At 41.8% G+C, this 18,280-nt stretch overlaps 2 protein-coding genes across 2 annotated transcripts; one reads left to right on the top strand and one right to left on the bottom strand.

Annotated features, from left to right (window-relative positions):
- Positions 1-8,336: 8,336 nt before the first annotated feature.
- On the top strand, positions 8,337-12,144 carry LOC104535054. Its single transcript, XM_010187168.1, has 4 exons — positions 8,337-8,467; positions 9,695-9,796; positions 10,911-11,022; positions 11,601-12,144. Exons 1-4 carry the CDS (start codon positions 8,337-8,339, stop codon positions 11,700-11,702), a joined length of 447 nt encoding a protein of 148 aa, XP_010185470.1. The 3' UTR covers positions 11,703-12,144.
- Positions 12,145-17,072: 4,928 nt separating this feature from the next.
- MCAT (malonyl CoA:ACP acyltransferase (mitochondrial)) lies at positions 17,073-18,008 on the bottom strand (the record flags this gene model as incomplete). The annotated part of the gene is made up of 2 exons (XM_010187169.1): positions 17,073-17,495; positions 17,770-18,008. Coding segments are annotated over 2 exons (662 nt in total), but the record flags the coding sequence as incomplete, so codon positions are not given.
- Between the last annotated feature and the right edge of the window lie 272 nt (positions 18,009-18,280).

Here is an 18,280-nt window from a genome sequence, read left to right as displayed (position 1 = left end):
AAGGGCACGGCCGGCGCCCGGGGCGGGAGGCACCGCGGCAGGGAGCGACCTGTCCCGGCTGCTCAACCTCCGAGGGGACGCGTGTGCCCTGCCAAATGATGCTGCGGGGACCTGTGTGCTCTGTACTCAGCTGCTTCTAAGCAAATGAGGAGCAGACTACGTGTACTTTCACTCTTAGCAAAGCAGGAAATAAGCCCTCAAAATAAGTCTGAGATGTATAGCGAAATGTACCACCGATAAACAATTTTTAAGTGTTCCTGAAGAACTCGTTTTCTGTGTCTGTATACGTTTACAACTGTGCTACTGGTAACAGGAATGATGTGCGACAGCAGAGATGGATAAAGAAAATCCGTACGGCAGTAAATAGTAAGGTTTTAAGTCATTTCACAAGGAGCGATTACAGGAGCGTGGTGCGTTCTGTGATTAAGCAAATTTCTAGGTGCTTGAATTGCGAAGTGAGCATTAGCCTGAGTCTGCTTCTCTAGGCTGTAGCAGAAAGACGGATGTATAACAAGAAGATGGAATGGTCTCTGTTATCATTTTCTCTCTCGGGTGCATGGACAAAGTTATGTTGAGTTAACATATTGTGGGTACGTGATTTTTTTTTCATTTAATGCATGAAGTAGTCGACTGAATGGGAGTTAGGACTGAGTAAATGAAGAAGAAAATCAGTGTTTGTTCATGGTATTTGATCTTTTCTGATGTCAGAACATCAACGCTGTAGAGACCCTGTCTCTCTGTAAGGAGAAATTTAAGAAAATTGCCTGCTTCACCTGGTCAGTCAGCAGGTGTTTGTGGTAGTTCTTTCTAAAGATTTTTGTATTGATATATCATTGACCACAAGATCATTTAGAGAGGACTAAGAAAAATTGAATGCACTCAGCTTCTGCAGGGTAACAGCCAAAGCAAGAGCTGGTGGGAGTAATTTATGTAATATATGAGGATACCAACTGTGAGCTTGATCCTGAAGTTACTGAAGGGAGTAGTAAAATCCCTCCTAATGCAGTATGGAACTGAAATGAAACTAGGAAGCCAAATACTGAAGTCAAAATTTATAGGAATAATGGCTACAAATCTACAAAAAGAAAATGAGTGAAGAACACATTGTATTTGAAGAAATACAGTGCTGTACTGGGGCAAGCTGGCTCCTGTGCATAAAATCCTTTTTTGTTTGCTCTTCACAGTCGGTTTTATACATTTGATTTATCTATTTAATAAGACACCCTATTTTTATTGTTGGTTACACTGTCTGCAAGATGTGTGGAATATACCTCACCAATGGTAACTTGGTAATTTTATTATGTAAAAATACCACTAAAATACTGTAGGTCAACTAGGATTTTAAGTTGTAGTCATTTTACTGCAGTGTTTATAACACTGTTACTATCAGCATTCTACCAATACAAGAAGCTTAAGTAAAACTGAGAATAGTGTGGGTTTCTAATTCTTTATATTGATGTGCAGAACAAGAAAGACAGCATAAACAGTGAGTTAAATTTGAGTTCTTAGACTTACAGTTAGACTGTTCCTGCAAATCAACACTGTCTCTCATCTTCCCAGTCTGGTAGCAGTAAGTGGGATCTCAGAGGCACCTGTAGGAGAAGGCCACCAAAGGTTATAGAAGATGCTGAGTTTTCTGACCACAAGTCCAATAAAATGTCCTTGTTAAATGAGACAGGATTCAGGTGCGAGGTGGCAAGACACGACAGTGTGTGTGCCATGTTGTGCAGCACTAAGGGGGACCAGGTGAGGGAAAGCAGCAGCCTGCACCTATCTCAAATGTGCCAGCTTTTTAAGATTGTTTAAATGTTTAAATGAACAATATTATTCAGTCTGTTGAAGCTAAGCATTTGCCTCAGTATTTTTATAGATGATGACCTTGGTGATCAGCATCCTTTAATCCTGAATTTAGTATCAAGGCATGAATTCTGTAATCTGCTCGCTGGGGATGCCAGCAGGCTTGTTGCAGGTACTTCACCTTCAAACGGATGGGATGACAGAACAAGGTCTCTCAAGTACATCAGATTTTTTTTTTTTCAATTTGATTGAACGGATGTTAGATTGAAGTATTCCAGTTTTATTAAGTAACTGTATTAGTAATTTTGAGCATTGCATTAAGTTATTCTGACTATCAATAACAACTTTTCTATCTGTATCTCTTATTTTAGGAGCTTTCAAAAATAATAAAAGAACCAAGATACACAATTTTAGAACAAATGTGAACAAAGAAACATTTTCCATAGCTTTATGGTTCATTCATGGATTATTGAAATATATACATTGTCATACTTAATTCCCACGGCTTGGCCATGCAATTCAAGTAAAAACTTTAAACAAATTCTTATTCACTATGCAATAATTTTGACCTTTTGGTGAGACTGAGAAGTGCAAAGGGCAGAAGATGTTTTGAAAAGGAAATGTAAATGTAAATGTTAGAGTAGAAGCTTTCTGACTTAATCTAAACCTTAACTCTTTGTGAACAAGTAGAACAAAGACAACATCTCTGAGATACATGGTGCCGTCACAGAACAAAAAGTCTGTGGCAGAAAAAATGTTGTGGGTTTTTTTTAATAGAAATGGTTGATTTCAGTTTGGTATCTATATATCTTTGTATTCAGTGTTTTTAGTTCTTCCCATAAAACTGCTTGGGAGTTTAATGTTTTTCTTTCAATAAAAGCAGAACTCCCTTACTTCTCTGAGTATTCAGCAGCCATTGAAATAGACTTGTGAGCACTGAAGGAAACAGTAGACTCTTCAAGGAAAGTGATCCTTTGTAGGCGGATCAAATCATGACTTTGTAATGTGGACATAACTGTACTATCTACTTTTTAAGGTGGAAACCTCTTATTCTCTAGAGTTGTATATGAGGACTGTTGCTCTCCGAGTGCCCTAACAGACAACATGCAAATGCTGATGATGCATAAAATTCTTGAGAGATTCTCGTAGTCTTGACTCAGAATTTCAGTTAGGGCCCCTTAAACATTTTCAGCAGGGACAAATAGAAAATACCTGTGTGAGCTCTTTACTTCCAGAGGTTTCCCCATTTAAAGTCTGCTGTATGCATTTCTTTCACTACCCCAGTAGTGTATTCCTGCTTAAGGAATACATTTTTTTATTTTTCAATATAATGAAACACTTCATTCCTATCCTGTTTTGAGGTAAGAGAGCCTGAGTTAAATTCCCAGTGAAGGCATATTATAGTATTGACTTACTGAGCGTAAAAACATAAATGAAATAAAATCCAAGAAGTAGAGTAGATATTTCTTAGATTTACAGAACTGTGCCTTTAATAGCTGTTTGAGGCAATATTAAGAAGTGTTTATGCATAAACAGTCTCCAAGGTCATTGATGTTAAGCTGACTGGGAATGCAGTATGATACAAAGAATTAATTTCTTTGCTCCTTGACCTGATACCGATTCAAGAGTTAATCCGGCAACCTGGGTTAACTAACCTGCGCTATTAAAAAATGAATAATGATGACTTAACCTCTCATCTTTTTAAGAAAAGCTGAGGTTGCTGTGATAGCTGCCCTGTGGTGTTTCCCCACGAGCTGTGGCAAGCCTGTGGATGCCCTGGTGTCTTTACAAGGAAAGGGCAGAGGGATCCCGTAGCGATGGCCGCTGCTCCCACTGCCTCTGCGCTGCCGGTGGCTCACGGCCTCTGACTCGCAAGGGAGGAGAGTAACAGACCAGGGCAGCCACTGCAAATCTGACAAGGGTCATAGGAGAGCCTGGAAGATAAAGAAAACAAAACAAAAAAAACCACCTGAGGTTTTAAATAGTGTATTCTTCCCTGCTATGGCACCTTGGGTGTCCAATATTCATGCTTCTCCGTTACCTTAACTAGCTCTTAATTTTCAGTCATCTTATCAAAGACTTGTCCTTGTAAAATGGCATAGAGATTTGTGTTTGCAACAGTGAGGATGATGTCATGTTTTGGAAGAGTTGGCTATGGATTGGAGGTATATATGCAAACAACCAAGCCTCTATTTGTTTTTCATTTAAATTTAGTTTGCATGGGCAGCTGGTAGAATCTGAAACATTTTGAGATATGCTTTGATACCTTAGGGGTAAAGTACGAGGGTCCTATCTGGCAATCCATATTTGTGTAGGTAGGTGCTGGGAATTTTCAGCTTGAACATTGGAATTAGATTATTGACAATCATTTTCAACCTTCAAAACCAGCTTTAAAACATACTAAATTGCATACTGGAATCATTAATAGCTTTACCATGTCATATCTGCTCAAAATACGTAAGATTGTAGGGGTAAGACAAAAAGTGCATATAAATTATACTATAGACGAGTCATAAAATACATACAGATAATAGACAAACTATAATTAGTGCATTCAATATGAATACTGAAGTATCGTCGTGCCTGTCTTCTTAAAAAAATACAACCACAGCAAATCTAATCAAACTCGCTACAAGTAGTTTTCATGACCTTTCGTTTTCCCCAACTTACCTGCAGGCGTACTTGGTTTAGCAACATGTTCATTTTTCAGGATTATCTGTTCCCTGTTGCTAGGTAAAAAAAACAAACGGGGGAAAAAAACGTGGCTATGCAAAGTAGAGACAGCATCAACATACTCTTTCTACCAAAGATACTTATTTATTTAATAATATTTGTGTTCATAAAAAGCCATAATTTCTATCATATAACTAGGCATTTAGAGGGCTGTTTTTAAAATTTGGATCTAGGCCTCTATTCAGCAAAACAATAAGTATGTATTTAACTTGAAATACATTATTTATTCTGCTCAAAGGCATTTCACCATTGAAACTAAGCTTTTCATTTGCTTGGCCAAAGCCTCACAGAGAAGGATGAGCTTTTTTATCTGGTCACTAGTTAGTCTGGAAACAATCCGTTGCTGGCATGGGATCCTGCTGCCACTTTCTCGGAGGTGCTGTATACCTGCTTGTTGAGATTTTTAAAAAAAGATGACAAAAAATCAGTAAATAGCCTCAATTTGTTAGTTTCTCACCAAGAAGGCAATCGCTAAGTCTTACTTTGAAACTAAATTAGACCTGTCTCGTACATCTCCAAAACAGCAGCCCCACCAGGCTGCCTTTGCCCCAGTGCTGTCTGTCCCATAAAATACACGACAAATCTCCTCTTTGTTGGCTTGCCCTTACTCGAACATTGAGCCGTGCCGGTGGGCACAGCCAGCATACCAGGCTGCAGCTGAGTTGTGGAGAGCATGACCCAACAGCTACGACAGTTTCTTTTTTAGCCTGTGGGAGGAAGGTATTATCATAACAGGTGGGAGGTAGCATATGTTGCGCTTTGAGCTTTTGTCGTGGTATTGTATGGTTTGTTTACATGTCTGAGTTCTGCAGTGCATTGACTTATTATAGGTCTTCTTCAGAACACTGTTTTCATCTCTCCCAGATATAGACATTTCCATTGTGTGGCCCTGTGAATGCAAAACTAGCATCTAGTCTAGAAATGAAAAACAAAAAGGAAAGAAAATACCTTTTTTTAGATTTATTTTTTTTCACAATGCACGGTTGTAAAGGCTAAGCATAGTTAGTATATACGTGCAATAGACAGCTGACTTTTTATGCTGGGTTTTATTGCATTTTATCCACTACAGTACTTGTTCTACTAGAAACCTTTAACGATTTTATAAGCAGTGAAGAAACACGATTAACACATTTCCATTCGCTTGAAACTCCCTGAGGTGCCCACAGGCTACAGGAACACATCACTACATACACAGATGTTTACTTTATACATGTGAGGATACAGGTGGGTTGCTCAACCTCAGAAAGTCCCACACTGCATGGTGTTGGCTGTGTCTCTGTGCAGTCCACTGAGACTAACAGCATCCAGAGATGGATGCCCAAGTACTTCAGCATCCCTGAGATCCTTCAAACCTTGCTCAGTCATTCCTAGTTTCTCATTTGTGGATCTTCAGGGCCTCTTGGAGCTCCTGCCTGAGCTCTGGTGAAGGTCTCAAAGCAGGAGCTGCCCTGGGTCATCCAGGCCGTACCGCAGTAGCGCATGTGTTGCATCGGACCTTGCACAAAAGATGGACAGAGTTGCACCTGTGGGAATGTGATCAGCTGCTGACACCACTACACCCAGTAACCCACTGGTCCAGATGTTCCCCTGGGAAATGGAAGAGTTGGTTCAAGTACCTGCACCAGTGAATATGGATTTATTTGAATTGATACAGCTTAACTGTGGGGTCCATATGGAGCCTTGGCACCTGATTCAGAGCTACAAAGTCCTTGGGGTAACTGGGTATCTGGAAATCAGGTATGGAGCTGGAATGCCCAAAGTCCCTCTATGGACATTACCATTGTTTAAAATGATTTTTGTTTAGACTGGGGTGAGGGACATACAGCAATATATAAAGGAAGTGTTTAAAACGGGACGGGGCGTATCTTGAAGCAAATACAGCACCTGAAACTACTCTCTCTCTCTCTAAAAAAGATGATCTTATTTAATTAAGCCTTTTAACTTACCTTTGAAATATGTTCAGATTCTGCCACTCATAGGTGCCCTTTCAGAAGAAAGGGCCATGGTATTTCCCCTCAAGAACAGAGTCAGGCCACGCAGCTCCCTCATAATAGTTGCAGTAGAATTCAGCTCTTTGTCACAGCTCTTCAGAAATCTGGATATATTTAAAATCCAGATTCTAAACACCTATACAAGTAAAGCAGAAATGCTACAAATAAAAGGAAAAAAATGCCACAGTATTAAACTGTATGACACACGCTAATACCTACCCAGCAGAAACTAATCCATAGCATTCCCCAGCCACATTAGACATCAGTAAGAGGAGCTTTCACCTCTGTAGAAGTGAGTCTATTTCCATTTATTTAGTATCATGTGTCTGTATGCTTGCTTTATGCAATACTGTATACACATTAATTATTAAGAATTTTGCTTCATGGAAAAATGTACCTTTAATCTAAATATTGAAAGAAGAGCAGGGTTCCCTCAGAGCACAAAGGGCCCAACCTCATCCCGAGCTTAAAACTTGGAAGAGTTTACAGGACTGCAGAAACAGGGCAAAAGAAATCCCCACCAAGCAGCATTATGTCAGATATCTTTTGCTTGCTTTAGCTCCATTACTGAGAGTATTTGATGCGAGTTTTATTCATTTGACCAGCACAGAGGGTGCTTAAAAGGAGAAAAGAATCCAGCGGGGGAAATCCCCAGGGGAGAAAGGAATCCGGCCGAGGGAAATCCCCTTCGTGGCTGTCCACGATCACTCAAGCTGACAAAGGGGGGTTCACTTCTGTAATGTGGAGCTGGGGGGAGCAAAGAGATGGTGAAGGAGCTGGCTCAAAACATGGCACATAAGACCACAGCATCTCCAGAAGATCGTCATTAAGTTCATCATCACGCACCCTCGAGATGATGAGCAGAGCCTCCCGCTGCAGCACATGTCCAGGAGGCAGGAGGGTTACTGCCCAGGGGCGTGTGTGTAGTTTGAAATAATCCCCTTGCAAGGCTCTGATGTCATTTATCTTGATAAAACGAATAAAAACAATTGTAAAGACTACAAAAACATCAGCTCTGCTCCGAGCTCTGCTGCTGGGGAACTGAACCTCTTCAGCGCTTTCAGGAAAGCATTAGCAAAATACTGGAAAGCTTAGAGATGCACTACTTATGCTGAAACCCATTAGTTTTGCCATTTATTTCACTGAGAAGAGGACCACCTCCTGTGATACGCTTACACACTAGAGCCTGGCTACTGGTTGTGAATAACTTTCTCATAGTACAAGCAGGCAACTCCATCAATTTTTAACAGCTCCCGCTGTCCACTCTTCCACTTGGAAAGCTATTAATCCATTTAAGTCTTTGCTATATTTTATTTCTACAGTGAGCTGCTTGTAATTTCCATGGTGGTGGCCTCCAGCTGAAGAAGACATGTAAATTCGAACTTAAAAGACCTAGGAAAACCTGATCAAGTTGTCTGTTTTAGGTACTTTGCTGCCTGGGGATCAGTTGGAGTAAATAAATGCCAGGCAGGTTGTTGCAAACAGCACAGGAAAGCATCTTGTACTAAATTAAACTACTGAGAAACTATACTTATCTACACTAGCTATATTTGTATAGATTTTCCAATTTCGAGGTTGCTTTGAGCCAATATGGGGCAGCAGCCATCTAACTGCTGCATGTTTAAATTGCTGTACATCTGTGGGGTCACTGAAACTTTCCTTTGACGATTCTCAAAATAGTTATCTTAGCAACGCTCGCGTTCTGACAGGAGAAGTGAAAAGGGTAACTTTTAAAGCGCTTGAAACAATTTCCATCCAAACTGAAAAGACCTTGTGTTACAAGAAGCCGTCGTTCATGACTCATTGCAGAATAAGATGTCTCAAACAAGGAGAATCCCCAGGCACTTTCTCCTCTCCAGCTACCCCAATGGAGCACCAGAAGAGGAAACCTACAGTAACCTCCGAACAATTCCAGACACCACAGAGCAAATGGAGTTTAATATCAGGTATCACGCCGCATTAACACTGCTTCTGTCCTCCCCGTCCTCCCCCGCCAAGTACAAACCCCCAGACTTTCAAGAAGACTCTTTGCTAAGCCAAGTAATCATAGTGGATACTACTGGAAATGGAATAGATGCAAGTGTAGATAACCTGTAGCGCTTAACACTGATCATACAAGATTATGCTGCATTAAATGTCTGTAAGTTTTTATCCTGCACAAGGAACGCAGATGTGGCTCTTCATTAGAAACCCACCTGTTATAGCAAGCAGCTGAGGAAGCCATTTTTACATAATTCTCTAGGCGCCTCTCACACCAAACTGATAGTGCTGCTTTGGGTTTTTCTTAATCCCATACGTACATTTTTTCCAGTTCAAGAGTCAGGGGCTGCATTTTCCCCATCTGTGAAAATTCCTTTCTGTGGGATTGTTGGTTTTTTTTTTGTTGGACTGACCAAACCAAGCCCAAGTTTTTTTAAGCAGTTCTCTAGAATTAAGCTCTTAAGCCCACTTACTATTCAGCAAATATCATAAACAGAAATACAAGTTAAAATAAAAATGTATAGTTGTATTATTTTTCTACCAAAAAATGTACTAATGTCTAAGAAGCTTAACCTCTTTGGAAATTTTCATCAGGGAAGCATAACCAGTTTTTGGTATCAACACACGCCACAGACATTATTGTTCAAGGATCTGCGCACCTTGGACCCTCCCTAAGAGCCTTTAGGTTTTGGTCAGGTCATACCTGGGCACCACTCAGTAGCTGGAGACCTGTACTGCATCGTAGAAATCATTGGAGCCAGTCTGTGGGATGACAAAGCAAGCAGTTGTGTAATATGAAATATTTTGAAAGGTCTGATGTGAAGGCTGTTTCAATATTTTGATTTTGAGGGAAAAACAAGCAACCCAAACCAGAATTCCATTGCCTCCTATAAAGAAATTAGACACCTGAAAAACCAACATGATTTTTCAAAAGTGCCAAATATGCAGCTTTTAATGAAAATGTCAAAGCACTTCTGTATGCAAATAAATATAGGCTTAAAGATGCCTGATCAGTAAATCAATAAATAACAAGAATCAAACAAACAAACAAAACCCCCAAAACTTGACATTTAGGTTTTCCATGCCCAGCTTAGTCCAGCTGTTACGGGAATAACTGTGCCAGACGTTTGCAGAGTGCTTTGTGGAGAACTGCTGTGTTTTTCTCTAACATGCACATCCCGAATGCCTTACAGCTCAGCTGTCCAGGTTGGCCGTCAGCTGGCCCTGATTGGGGATGAATTTAACAGGACCTACCACAGGAAGTTTGAAGATACACTGCTTCACCTGGCACACGGGTAGGTTACCATGCTGGCAGTCTTCAGATCCTTTTAAAAATCATGTTAGATAAACGATCATGTTTTGTTAGATAGATAAACAGTAACATTTCCATACACAGAGTAAAACATTTTATTGCTACTACTGCTACAGAACCTAAATAAACCAAAACAGATACTGCAACTTGTTTTCCAAGGAAGGGCTTTATAATGGAAATTGTTTCCACAGACTACAGCCATTTGCAGTCAAATGATAAATCGTTTCTTGGTATTTAAAATTTCGCAGTAGCACAGTAGTTTTCTAGGTTAGCCAGTGTCTTTAAGCACAACTGAGCCATGAAAGGTCTGCAGCCTAGTAAGTGTGATGATGCTTAGGGATTAACATGTTACTGCGTGTCAGATAACCCACCCAATAAAACGTGGCCAGACTAGTTTGAATGGCCTTTTATCTGCAGAGAGCTGACAGGGTTGTCATGGAGAGTTATTAACTGGAGATTAATTGACAGGCAGTAATGTCCTAACCTGAGATACGAAATCTGAACCCCCAGGTACTCACGTGTGGGTCTACCTCTTCTCTCCTTGCTTCAGGGAGAGGACGGTCACTTAGTGCAGACTTTCAGAGACTGCAGTTCAATTGCAGCTGTGTCCCTGGACATAGCGTACAATCATGTAACTACTACCTCGGCAAAGCTGGAGTCCTGCTGAAGAGACCCTGTGGGATTGCTGTGTCCGTTCTGTTTTGCTGCCCCAAACTCCCCGTTCACTCATTCAATCAGCTGTCGAGATCAACAGCTCTCCTTGCTGTTTTTAAACTCTTTTAAGTTTGAAACGAGCAAAGGCACAAAGCTGTTGTTCAGGAACTCTGCTGCACCTTTCCTTCTGTGATGTCAGTGATCAATTAATTCTGAAACCAAAATATCTTTAGCTTTCAAAGCCCTACTAAGTTGCCAGGTCTTCCTAAACATTTAGAGAAATATACGTGTACACACAGACTTTCAGGAAGGAACATACTGGAGTTTTAGGTTTCTTTTTTTGTCATTTTCTAAACCTTGGTATTTTATTTGCCAATTGTTAGATTAATTTTTTAATGCTTTTTTGTTTGTTTTGTTTTGTTTCTTTTTGTTGAAATCATCAGGGTTGCTATCAGTGTTTTCCAGGTATGGAATATTATTAAGAGTGTTATAAGAAGCTTTGGAAATACTTTGAACAATAACTGGACAAAGAAGATCTTTGGTTATGGAAGCTGGGTATGCTCTCTCCCTTTTCTCACACCTTTTTTGTTGCCAAGTAGGTAACTGCAACACCTAACTCCCATGTAAGTGTCAGTGAATAAAGCATATCACGTGGCTCTCGCTTTGGGTTTATCCCGTAGCTTGTTGGTGCTCCCCTGTCGCCCCATTTTTTCTTTTTAGGCTGAAATTTCACGTTTTCAGACAGAGTATTCCAAAAGCTGCAAACGGGCTCAAACAGCTGCCTGAGTCCCACCCAGCTCACAGGGCCTCCATGCAGAGGGAAGGCATCTCCCACCATAAGAAGTTGTAAGGGCCTGATCTAGGGGAGATAAGCAGGACTACTGCTGCCGGCGGTGTTTTACCCTGCGTGCACCCCAGAAAGGAGAGGAGGGTTCTGTAGAGGCTGGATATGCCCCTGCCACTGCCGCAGTTGCGGTGTCCATGAGCAAAACTAGACCCCGATGTGGGTTTCTGCAGAACTGGGCAGTGCTCTCCATTTCACACTGACCTCGGAGCTGGCACTCTTGTTAGCGTTTCTGCACCGTCTTTTTGGAGCTTGTTATTTCTAATCGCCTTCCCTTCTCTTCCCGCAGATTTGCAGGCTCCCTTTCAGGTGCGTCTGCCAGAAGCTGGTGCCTGCGGCCTTGCTGCTTGTTGCCTTTTGGTGGGCCATGAATTATGGACTGAGGAATTAACACAAGAGAATTACAATAGGTCATTGCTGGACTCTGACCAATATCATCAACACCCAGGCGGTGGCAGTCGGTTTGTTTTTCAAATTTACACTGATAAAAATCTCTTTTATATTTAAAACCTAGGCTAGTGCTGGGTCACTGCTGTTTCATACCTTTTTGTAAAAAAGAAAAATGTTTAAAATAAGGAGGTTGTTGCTGGATAACTGCCTGACTTGCTAGTTTTGAAATGTGACTCCAGGCAATTAGAAAGTCTGTCTTTTTTTTGTGTTTGTTTTAATGCAATATAAAGTGTCTTATTTCATATAAACAAGTTTCTTCAAGAAATTCTGGATGTGGGGAAGAGTGAAGGCATGCTGGACATCCTTTAAATTTTAACACTGTCAAAGCAATAGTAAAGATTAAAACTGTGATACTTTTTAAAAATTAAATTGTTGCTTCAAATGTTTTGCAGTGTCATCTACTTTATTTTCCAAGATTGTGCTGTCACACATTAGTAACAATATCTTGTCTTGTTCATTTTATTATCTGAGACTACAGGACAGGCTTTATCTGAGTCTTAATGTAGTAAAATTAGCATATGAAATGATAGTTTATTGGGAAAAGAGTGGTTCAGATGAGCTAGCAAACAAGTTACTTGAGTTGGTACTTGAAGGGCACTCAAGCCAAACTATTACTTTTCAAGACTTTTTCAGAAATCTACTAATAGATTTTATTTTCTTCTTCCTCTTTTTGAAGTGAAACTTTCGAGTTGCCCAGAAAGACAAACAAACAAAAATGTTATTTAGGTTGGAAAAGGGATTTTTTTGGACGACACACGTCTTTTTGGAAGGCATGTGTTTAGGGGGAAATAGGTGCCTAAGGGAAACAAGCACAGCTTACAGGACGGAGGTGGTGTAGGTGTCACCCACGCATCCTCCTCAGGCGGCCATTGGGACACTGTTGGGTTTTTTCTCTCTCGACAACACACACCAACTTTACCAAGTTATTCTCTGTATCTGGGTGCATCTTCCCTACCCTTTGCTCTTGAAGCTGCTTTTCACTGTATACAGCTACAGACTCTTTCAGTGAGAAAAAATGAAAGTGCATCTCTGTGGTTTGGGTATTCCCCTCAGCAGAGGGGATACCTGCTGCCTGCCCAGCCAAGCGACTACTACGCTTAGCGCACTTTTGAAACAGGAAAATACAATCTTTAATGGCCTGGCGATTTAAGCACTCATCTGAGAGGTTGGAGTTTCAAGGTCAAGTCCCTGCTTTAAATCACACAAGGAATTTGAACCACTTTCTTCAATGGAGACAAATGCCAAACCTGGTCAAGTTGAAGCGGGTTGAGGAATGTGTTTCTTCTCTTTCCTGAATGGTGCCCAAATCCCATTATGATCCTAACTGCCCATCTCAAAAAATTCTTCTGGGGAGGAAGAAAAAAAAAAAAAGGAAAAAAAAGGCTCAACCAGAGTCTTTAATTCAACCATGTCACGTTAAAGGACTTCCAAATATCTTTGATTGACTTGTGATGCAGAGCAAAAAGAAGGTACGCAAAGAAGGTACATAGAAGGTGATGGCTCCAGCATGCCCCGAAAGCTCAAGCAGCAGCAGCAGCAGCATTTATTCTAGTGCCACCTTCTTTCAAAATGCCCTCAAGCCCATTTGCCCTTCAGCAGCAGATAGGCAAGTTTTTTCTAGAAAAGCAGGATTAGCACATCTGGAACCACAGTCTCACTCGGGCCAGAAGCTGGCCAGCTGAACTGCCCATATAACCAAAAACCTGACCAAAGCTTCATCAGCAAATTGACTGCTCTAACTCTGTAACAGCAGTGTGATAGAAAATATGGTAAAAATTATTATTTAGTGAAGTGTAAAAATTCCCAAGAGGGACTAATAAACTGTCTATGCAAGTGTAATAGGAGTACCTGCTGCCAAAAAAATGATTCTTCTCAGCTGAATCACTTTAACAGTCCAAAATAATTCTAGTTATTTCTAGATACGTAATTTGTATGCACAGAGGAGCAATGATAAACGGGAGACTGCCACGCTACCTATTCCATCTGAGAGCTGTGTGCAACGACTCTGCTTTTTCACGCTCTTGCAAACAATAACGTCACATTTTGAATCACAAGAGAAGGGAAGTTCAGCATCCAGCACATAGAGAGCAAAACAGAGTCTCAAGGAATACAAAATGCAATCACACTGATGAAGCAAGTGAAACACAAATCAAACAGCATCCACAAGAAGAATTAGCACAAACTGGAGCAGTAATTACCAGACCCCGCTCTCATCTGCGGAGCTGAGCAAAGAGCCTCTTAGGTAAGGCTCTACACTGTGACTCAGGAGACCCAAATTTAAATATTTTTTTTTGCTGCACACTTCCTCATGTGACAGAGTTTACGGCACTTCATTTTTTTCCACATCCTGTTTCTGCCTGTTCCTAGGTGAAGGAACTGTGTCGACTTTTCATGTCTTAAACGTTCAGCTTCCAGAACCAGAAGGCATAGATGAGTAAGCACATAAAAGGAATACAAATAACACTACAAAGATCCAGGATTCTCAGTTACTCGGCACACCACTCTGCAGCCCCACAGACAAGTGTTACAACATGAGTCACCCATCCGCGCGTTTACAGCCATACACCAGCGTGACGCCACGCTGCCAGGCACTGCACGAAAGCGAGCCCTGAACGCTCTTGGTGCAGAAGCACGAAGACCTCAGTCACACTTTTTTACCTGATAGAAACTGCAGCATCATCACACGAGTTCAGCAGTGCTTGGCTTCTGGTTTTGAAGACACGAGGCTCACTGAGGAGCAGCCTCAGCAGCACCCAGCTCACTACCTCAGCTTAGGCTCAAATGCTGCACAGAAGAAAAGCAAATGCCCACACAGTGGCTACGGTTCCTTCTTTCCACCAATTAAACAGGGCCCACAAGAGCGGGGTGCTCTTAGGATGCAGACATCCCTTCAGCACCCTGCAGCTGAGGAGGGTGCAAAGGTTATCTAATATTCTGCATTTGCAAATGAGGTTTTAGCAGGGTTCTCCCAAAGAGCTTTTATTCCAGGCAAAGGATGCAACAAAGTGAAATAAATAATTTTTAAAAAGTATCTTTTTATGGTAAGAGCAATCTAAATAGAAAATGTGTCTCTAAAATTTCCACCAAAAAAGTTCAAGAATGAAAAGTCCAAAAACTATAAAGCTCTATACTAAAACCAAAATGGGTGCCACCAACATGCCATGCTCAGTTCCAGCTGTGATAAAAGCTGGTTTCAAAGTCACATTGTGTTTGGTCTTCAAGATGTAGTCAGAAACTTCTAACACAGCACATAATCAAACATTTAATAACATGAGTGGGATTTAGCCAAGATGTTCGAACCACCTAGTGAAGGCCTTGGTACGCTTTATTGAATAATTAACCCCTTACCTGGGACAGAGGGGCCTTCACTGAAATGACTTTCTTTACAGTAACTGGTAGCTTCTCATAGGGCAATGATTAGGCTGACAAATTCTTCTCTGTTTTACTGATCGTTACTGTTTACACATGCCAGAAGTGGAATTTGTACTGTATAGGTAGGCTCAGCTGCCAATTTCAGTTCACAAAAGAATAATTTAATAATATACTCCACTAAGCAATCATAATTGAGGCCAGTTATTTTTAATTCACTTGCCCTATCAGAAATGTCCAATTATGAAATGATAAATACTGTAATTGGAAGTAATTCTGCATTTCATAATACATTACTGAAAATGTGCATGGTCACCTGATTCAAGTAATATATCCTAAATCTTTCCTATGCATCTGTTAAATACACCATTAAACTATAAAGAATTTAAGAAAGCAAGACTTCAGTTGAAGCTTCTGGCCCCACTATAATTCACACCACGTAACCTTTCCCTGCTTGCTTGGACACAATCCCCTGGCAAACGCTGTTCTCTGGTACTTCCTCGAGCTTTCAGTGCCCCTCTCAGACACAGGGCAAACCAAGCAAGCTCACATTCTCTGCGCGCTCTGCAGGTACCTTCTGCAGGCAGCACGGTGGTGTCACACCACTGCACCTATTTTAATAGGCCAAAGCTTGGTTACCAGATCCAAACCCACAACGGATTTGGCGCTAAGGCCGTTCCGAGTGGCACTTCGAGCAGTGCAGGCACAGAGGAAGGTGCTGGAGGCAGCGTGTGCTCCTCACAGCCAGCCCCGGGACCTGCCTCCAGCCCTCGCCCACCAAACCACGGTGGGTGCCAACAAATGAACTGGGAGGCTCTTTCCAGGAGGGTTCAGGACAACCTGCTCCTCTCCAGCTCCTCCCCAGCTGCCAGGAAATGTGCAAACTGGCAAAACACAGCCCAGAATGTGCAGAGCCCTGAAGCACCAGCATCCAAATCCTCCTCCCAGCACTCTTGTTACCACAGGGTTCACCATGTACAAAGGTGGCCCCGAAAAGATCTTTCCACAGTTTCCACAGTTTCCACTGCTGCTGCTTTCTGCTCCATTAAGAAAAGTCATCCAAAGGGCTGGTTCAGCCCACGCAGCCTCAGAGGCACAGTCAGGGATGACAAAAGTCCCGCACCTCTGCGGAGGTGGGGAATTTTGTTACGCTTTTTCTTTCGGTGAAGTGTTTCTTGTGTAACTTAGCACAACCAATGCGGCCCTGGACAACTGGAGGGAAAATGACTTCCACATGCAAACCACAGGCCAGTAATGATGCACCCCATAGCATCAAAAATACCAAGAAAACCTTTATAGTTTATTTATAGTTTAACCTTAAGAAAATGATGTTCCTAATAACATCATCTGCCTCACCCAGCTGCTACCCGGCAACAATACGGACACAAAATAGAATAATTTTGGACAGATGAACATCCCACAAGTCAGTCACGTTAGGAAACATGACCACCAACATACCGAAAGCTGTACCAACCCTATAGCTCCTCTAAACGTACCCTCAAACCCAGTGCAGTGCCCTCTCCAACCTGGAGCAAACAGCCCTGTTCTACCCCCCATATCCATGCAGAAGATGTCTGTATCAGACAGCCAAAGGTACCGACCTTAACTTGAATCCATGCCCCTCCCCCAAAAAAAACCAACTTAAATAAAGAGGGGAAAAAAAAAAAGAGAAGGGAAGTTGCTTGCAGGACTGGGGCCAAACAGGCAGCTGTTTGGTGTGTTTATTGGCAGTTTTGCAGTCCCGACACAGACGGAGGAGGTGGACATTGCTCTCCCCTTCCACACCACAGGCACATGGGAACAAAAATGTTCATTGCGAGTGCGCGCACGGTGCTCATCATGAGAAACCATGAATGGTTAAGGCTTCCTCTTCTGGGAGCTCAAAGTTATTTTTAAATTAGGCAGAAAAAACAAGTTGTGTGGATTTTTCTTTAAAGGGTACTTAGGTCTCTTCTGCTTCCTCATCTTCCAAAGCATCCACATGTTTATATTGTTTCCAGGCCTTTAAATTACATTTTTTGAGAATGACTCCTAGTTGATTCCCAGGCCCCACTTCATATGTGTAAGGAAATTCTGTTCCTTGCTTTCTTTCGTATACAGAATGCATGGTCTGTTCCCACTGAACAGGTGACACCACCTGCTTCACTAACAGCTTCCGAATGTGCTTTGCGTGCATGTACCTTTTCCCATCAACATTGGAATGGACATTAAACAGTGGTTTCTGAATCTCGATTGATTTTAGGACTTCAGCCAAGGGCTCCACTGCTGGTTCCATAAGTCTGGTGTGAAAAGCCCCACTGACCGGAAGCATTTTTGTACGTGTAAAATAGTATTTTCGGGCATTCTCCTGCAAAAACTCCAAAGCCTATAGAAAAGAGAGAGAAGTGAGAGTCTTGCATGACAAAACATTTACTCAGTCACCCCACAAGAACCACCTCACCAGACTTACCGTGGTAAAGGGATTCCTTTCCCTAGCCAACAACAGAGCATACGCTGGAAAAACAATCACCCCACAGACCAAATACTTCCATTTGGGCAAACTAAGGCTGTACATAACTTCCCCAGAGAAGTGCAAAGTAAAAGTTTTTAAAAATGAAATGTTAAACTCAACTAAAGAGATAGTAATCCTGATGCAATACCTGCAAGTGTCCTGCAATGACTCTGCTGTCTGGAAACAGATAGTTTGAAACTTCACAAACAGGGTTTTCTATACCCAGCGATTCACAGTGTCTACGGGCTTCCAAGCAGGCAAATTTGTAATTCGCCTCTCGCCGGCCGACAACGGACAGCATTCCGCTGGGGACAGCTTCCGACGCCTTTTGCATGGCTTCGGCGCGCACTTTCACCGCGTACAGCGCTAAGGAGAAAAACAGAGGTGCTTGGTAAACGTAAACCCGGACAAAACACGGTTAAAGGCGCCTTGCATCCGCACGCAAAAAAGGGCGGCTGTTTACTCTCGTGAAACGTCAATGCTTTTAATGCCGTGTTACGTGTATTAAAGCGAACAGTGGAAATAGGAAGTAAAATTTATCCTCTAATTAAAAAAAGCAGGGGTGGGGAAACAGCAGTAACAGGCGACGCTTTGGAAAAAGCAAGGGGGTGGGAGATCCTAGTGGGGGGATGGGGTTCAGCACATTCCCCGGGCACCTT

The sequence above is a fragment of the Mesitornis unicolor genome, unplaced genomic scaffold (genome assembly GCF_000695765.1).
Source record: "Mesitornis unicolor isolate BGI_N332 unplaced genomic scaffold, ASM69576v1 scaffold52116, whole genome shotgun sequence".
Taxonomy (NCBI): domain Eukaryota; kingdom Metazoa; phylum Chordata; class Aves; order Mesitornithiformes; family Mesitornithidae; genus Mesitornis; species Mesitornis unicolor.
This window is presented reverse-complemented; position numbering and strand designations above follow the sequence as displayed.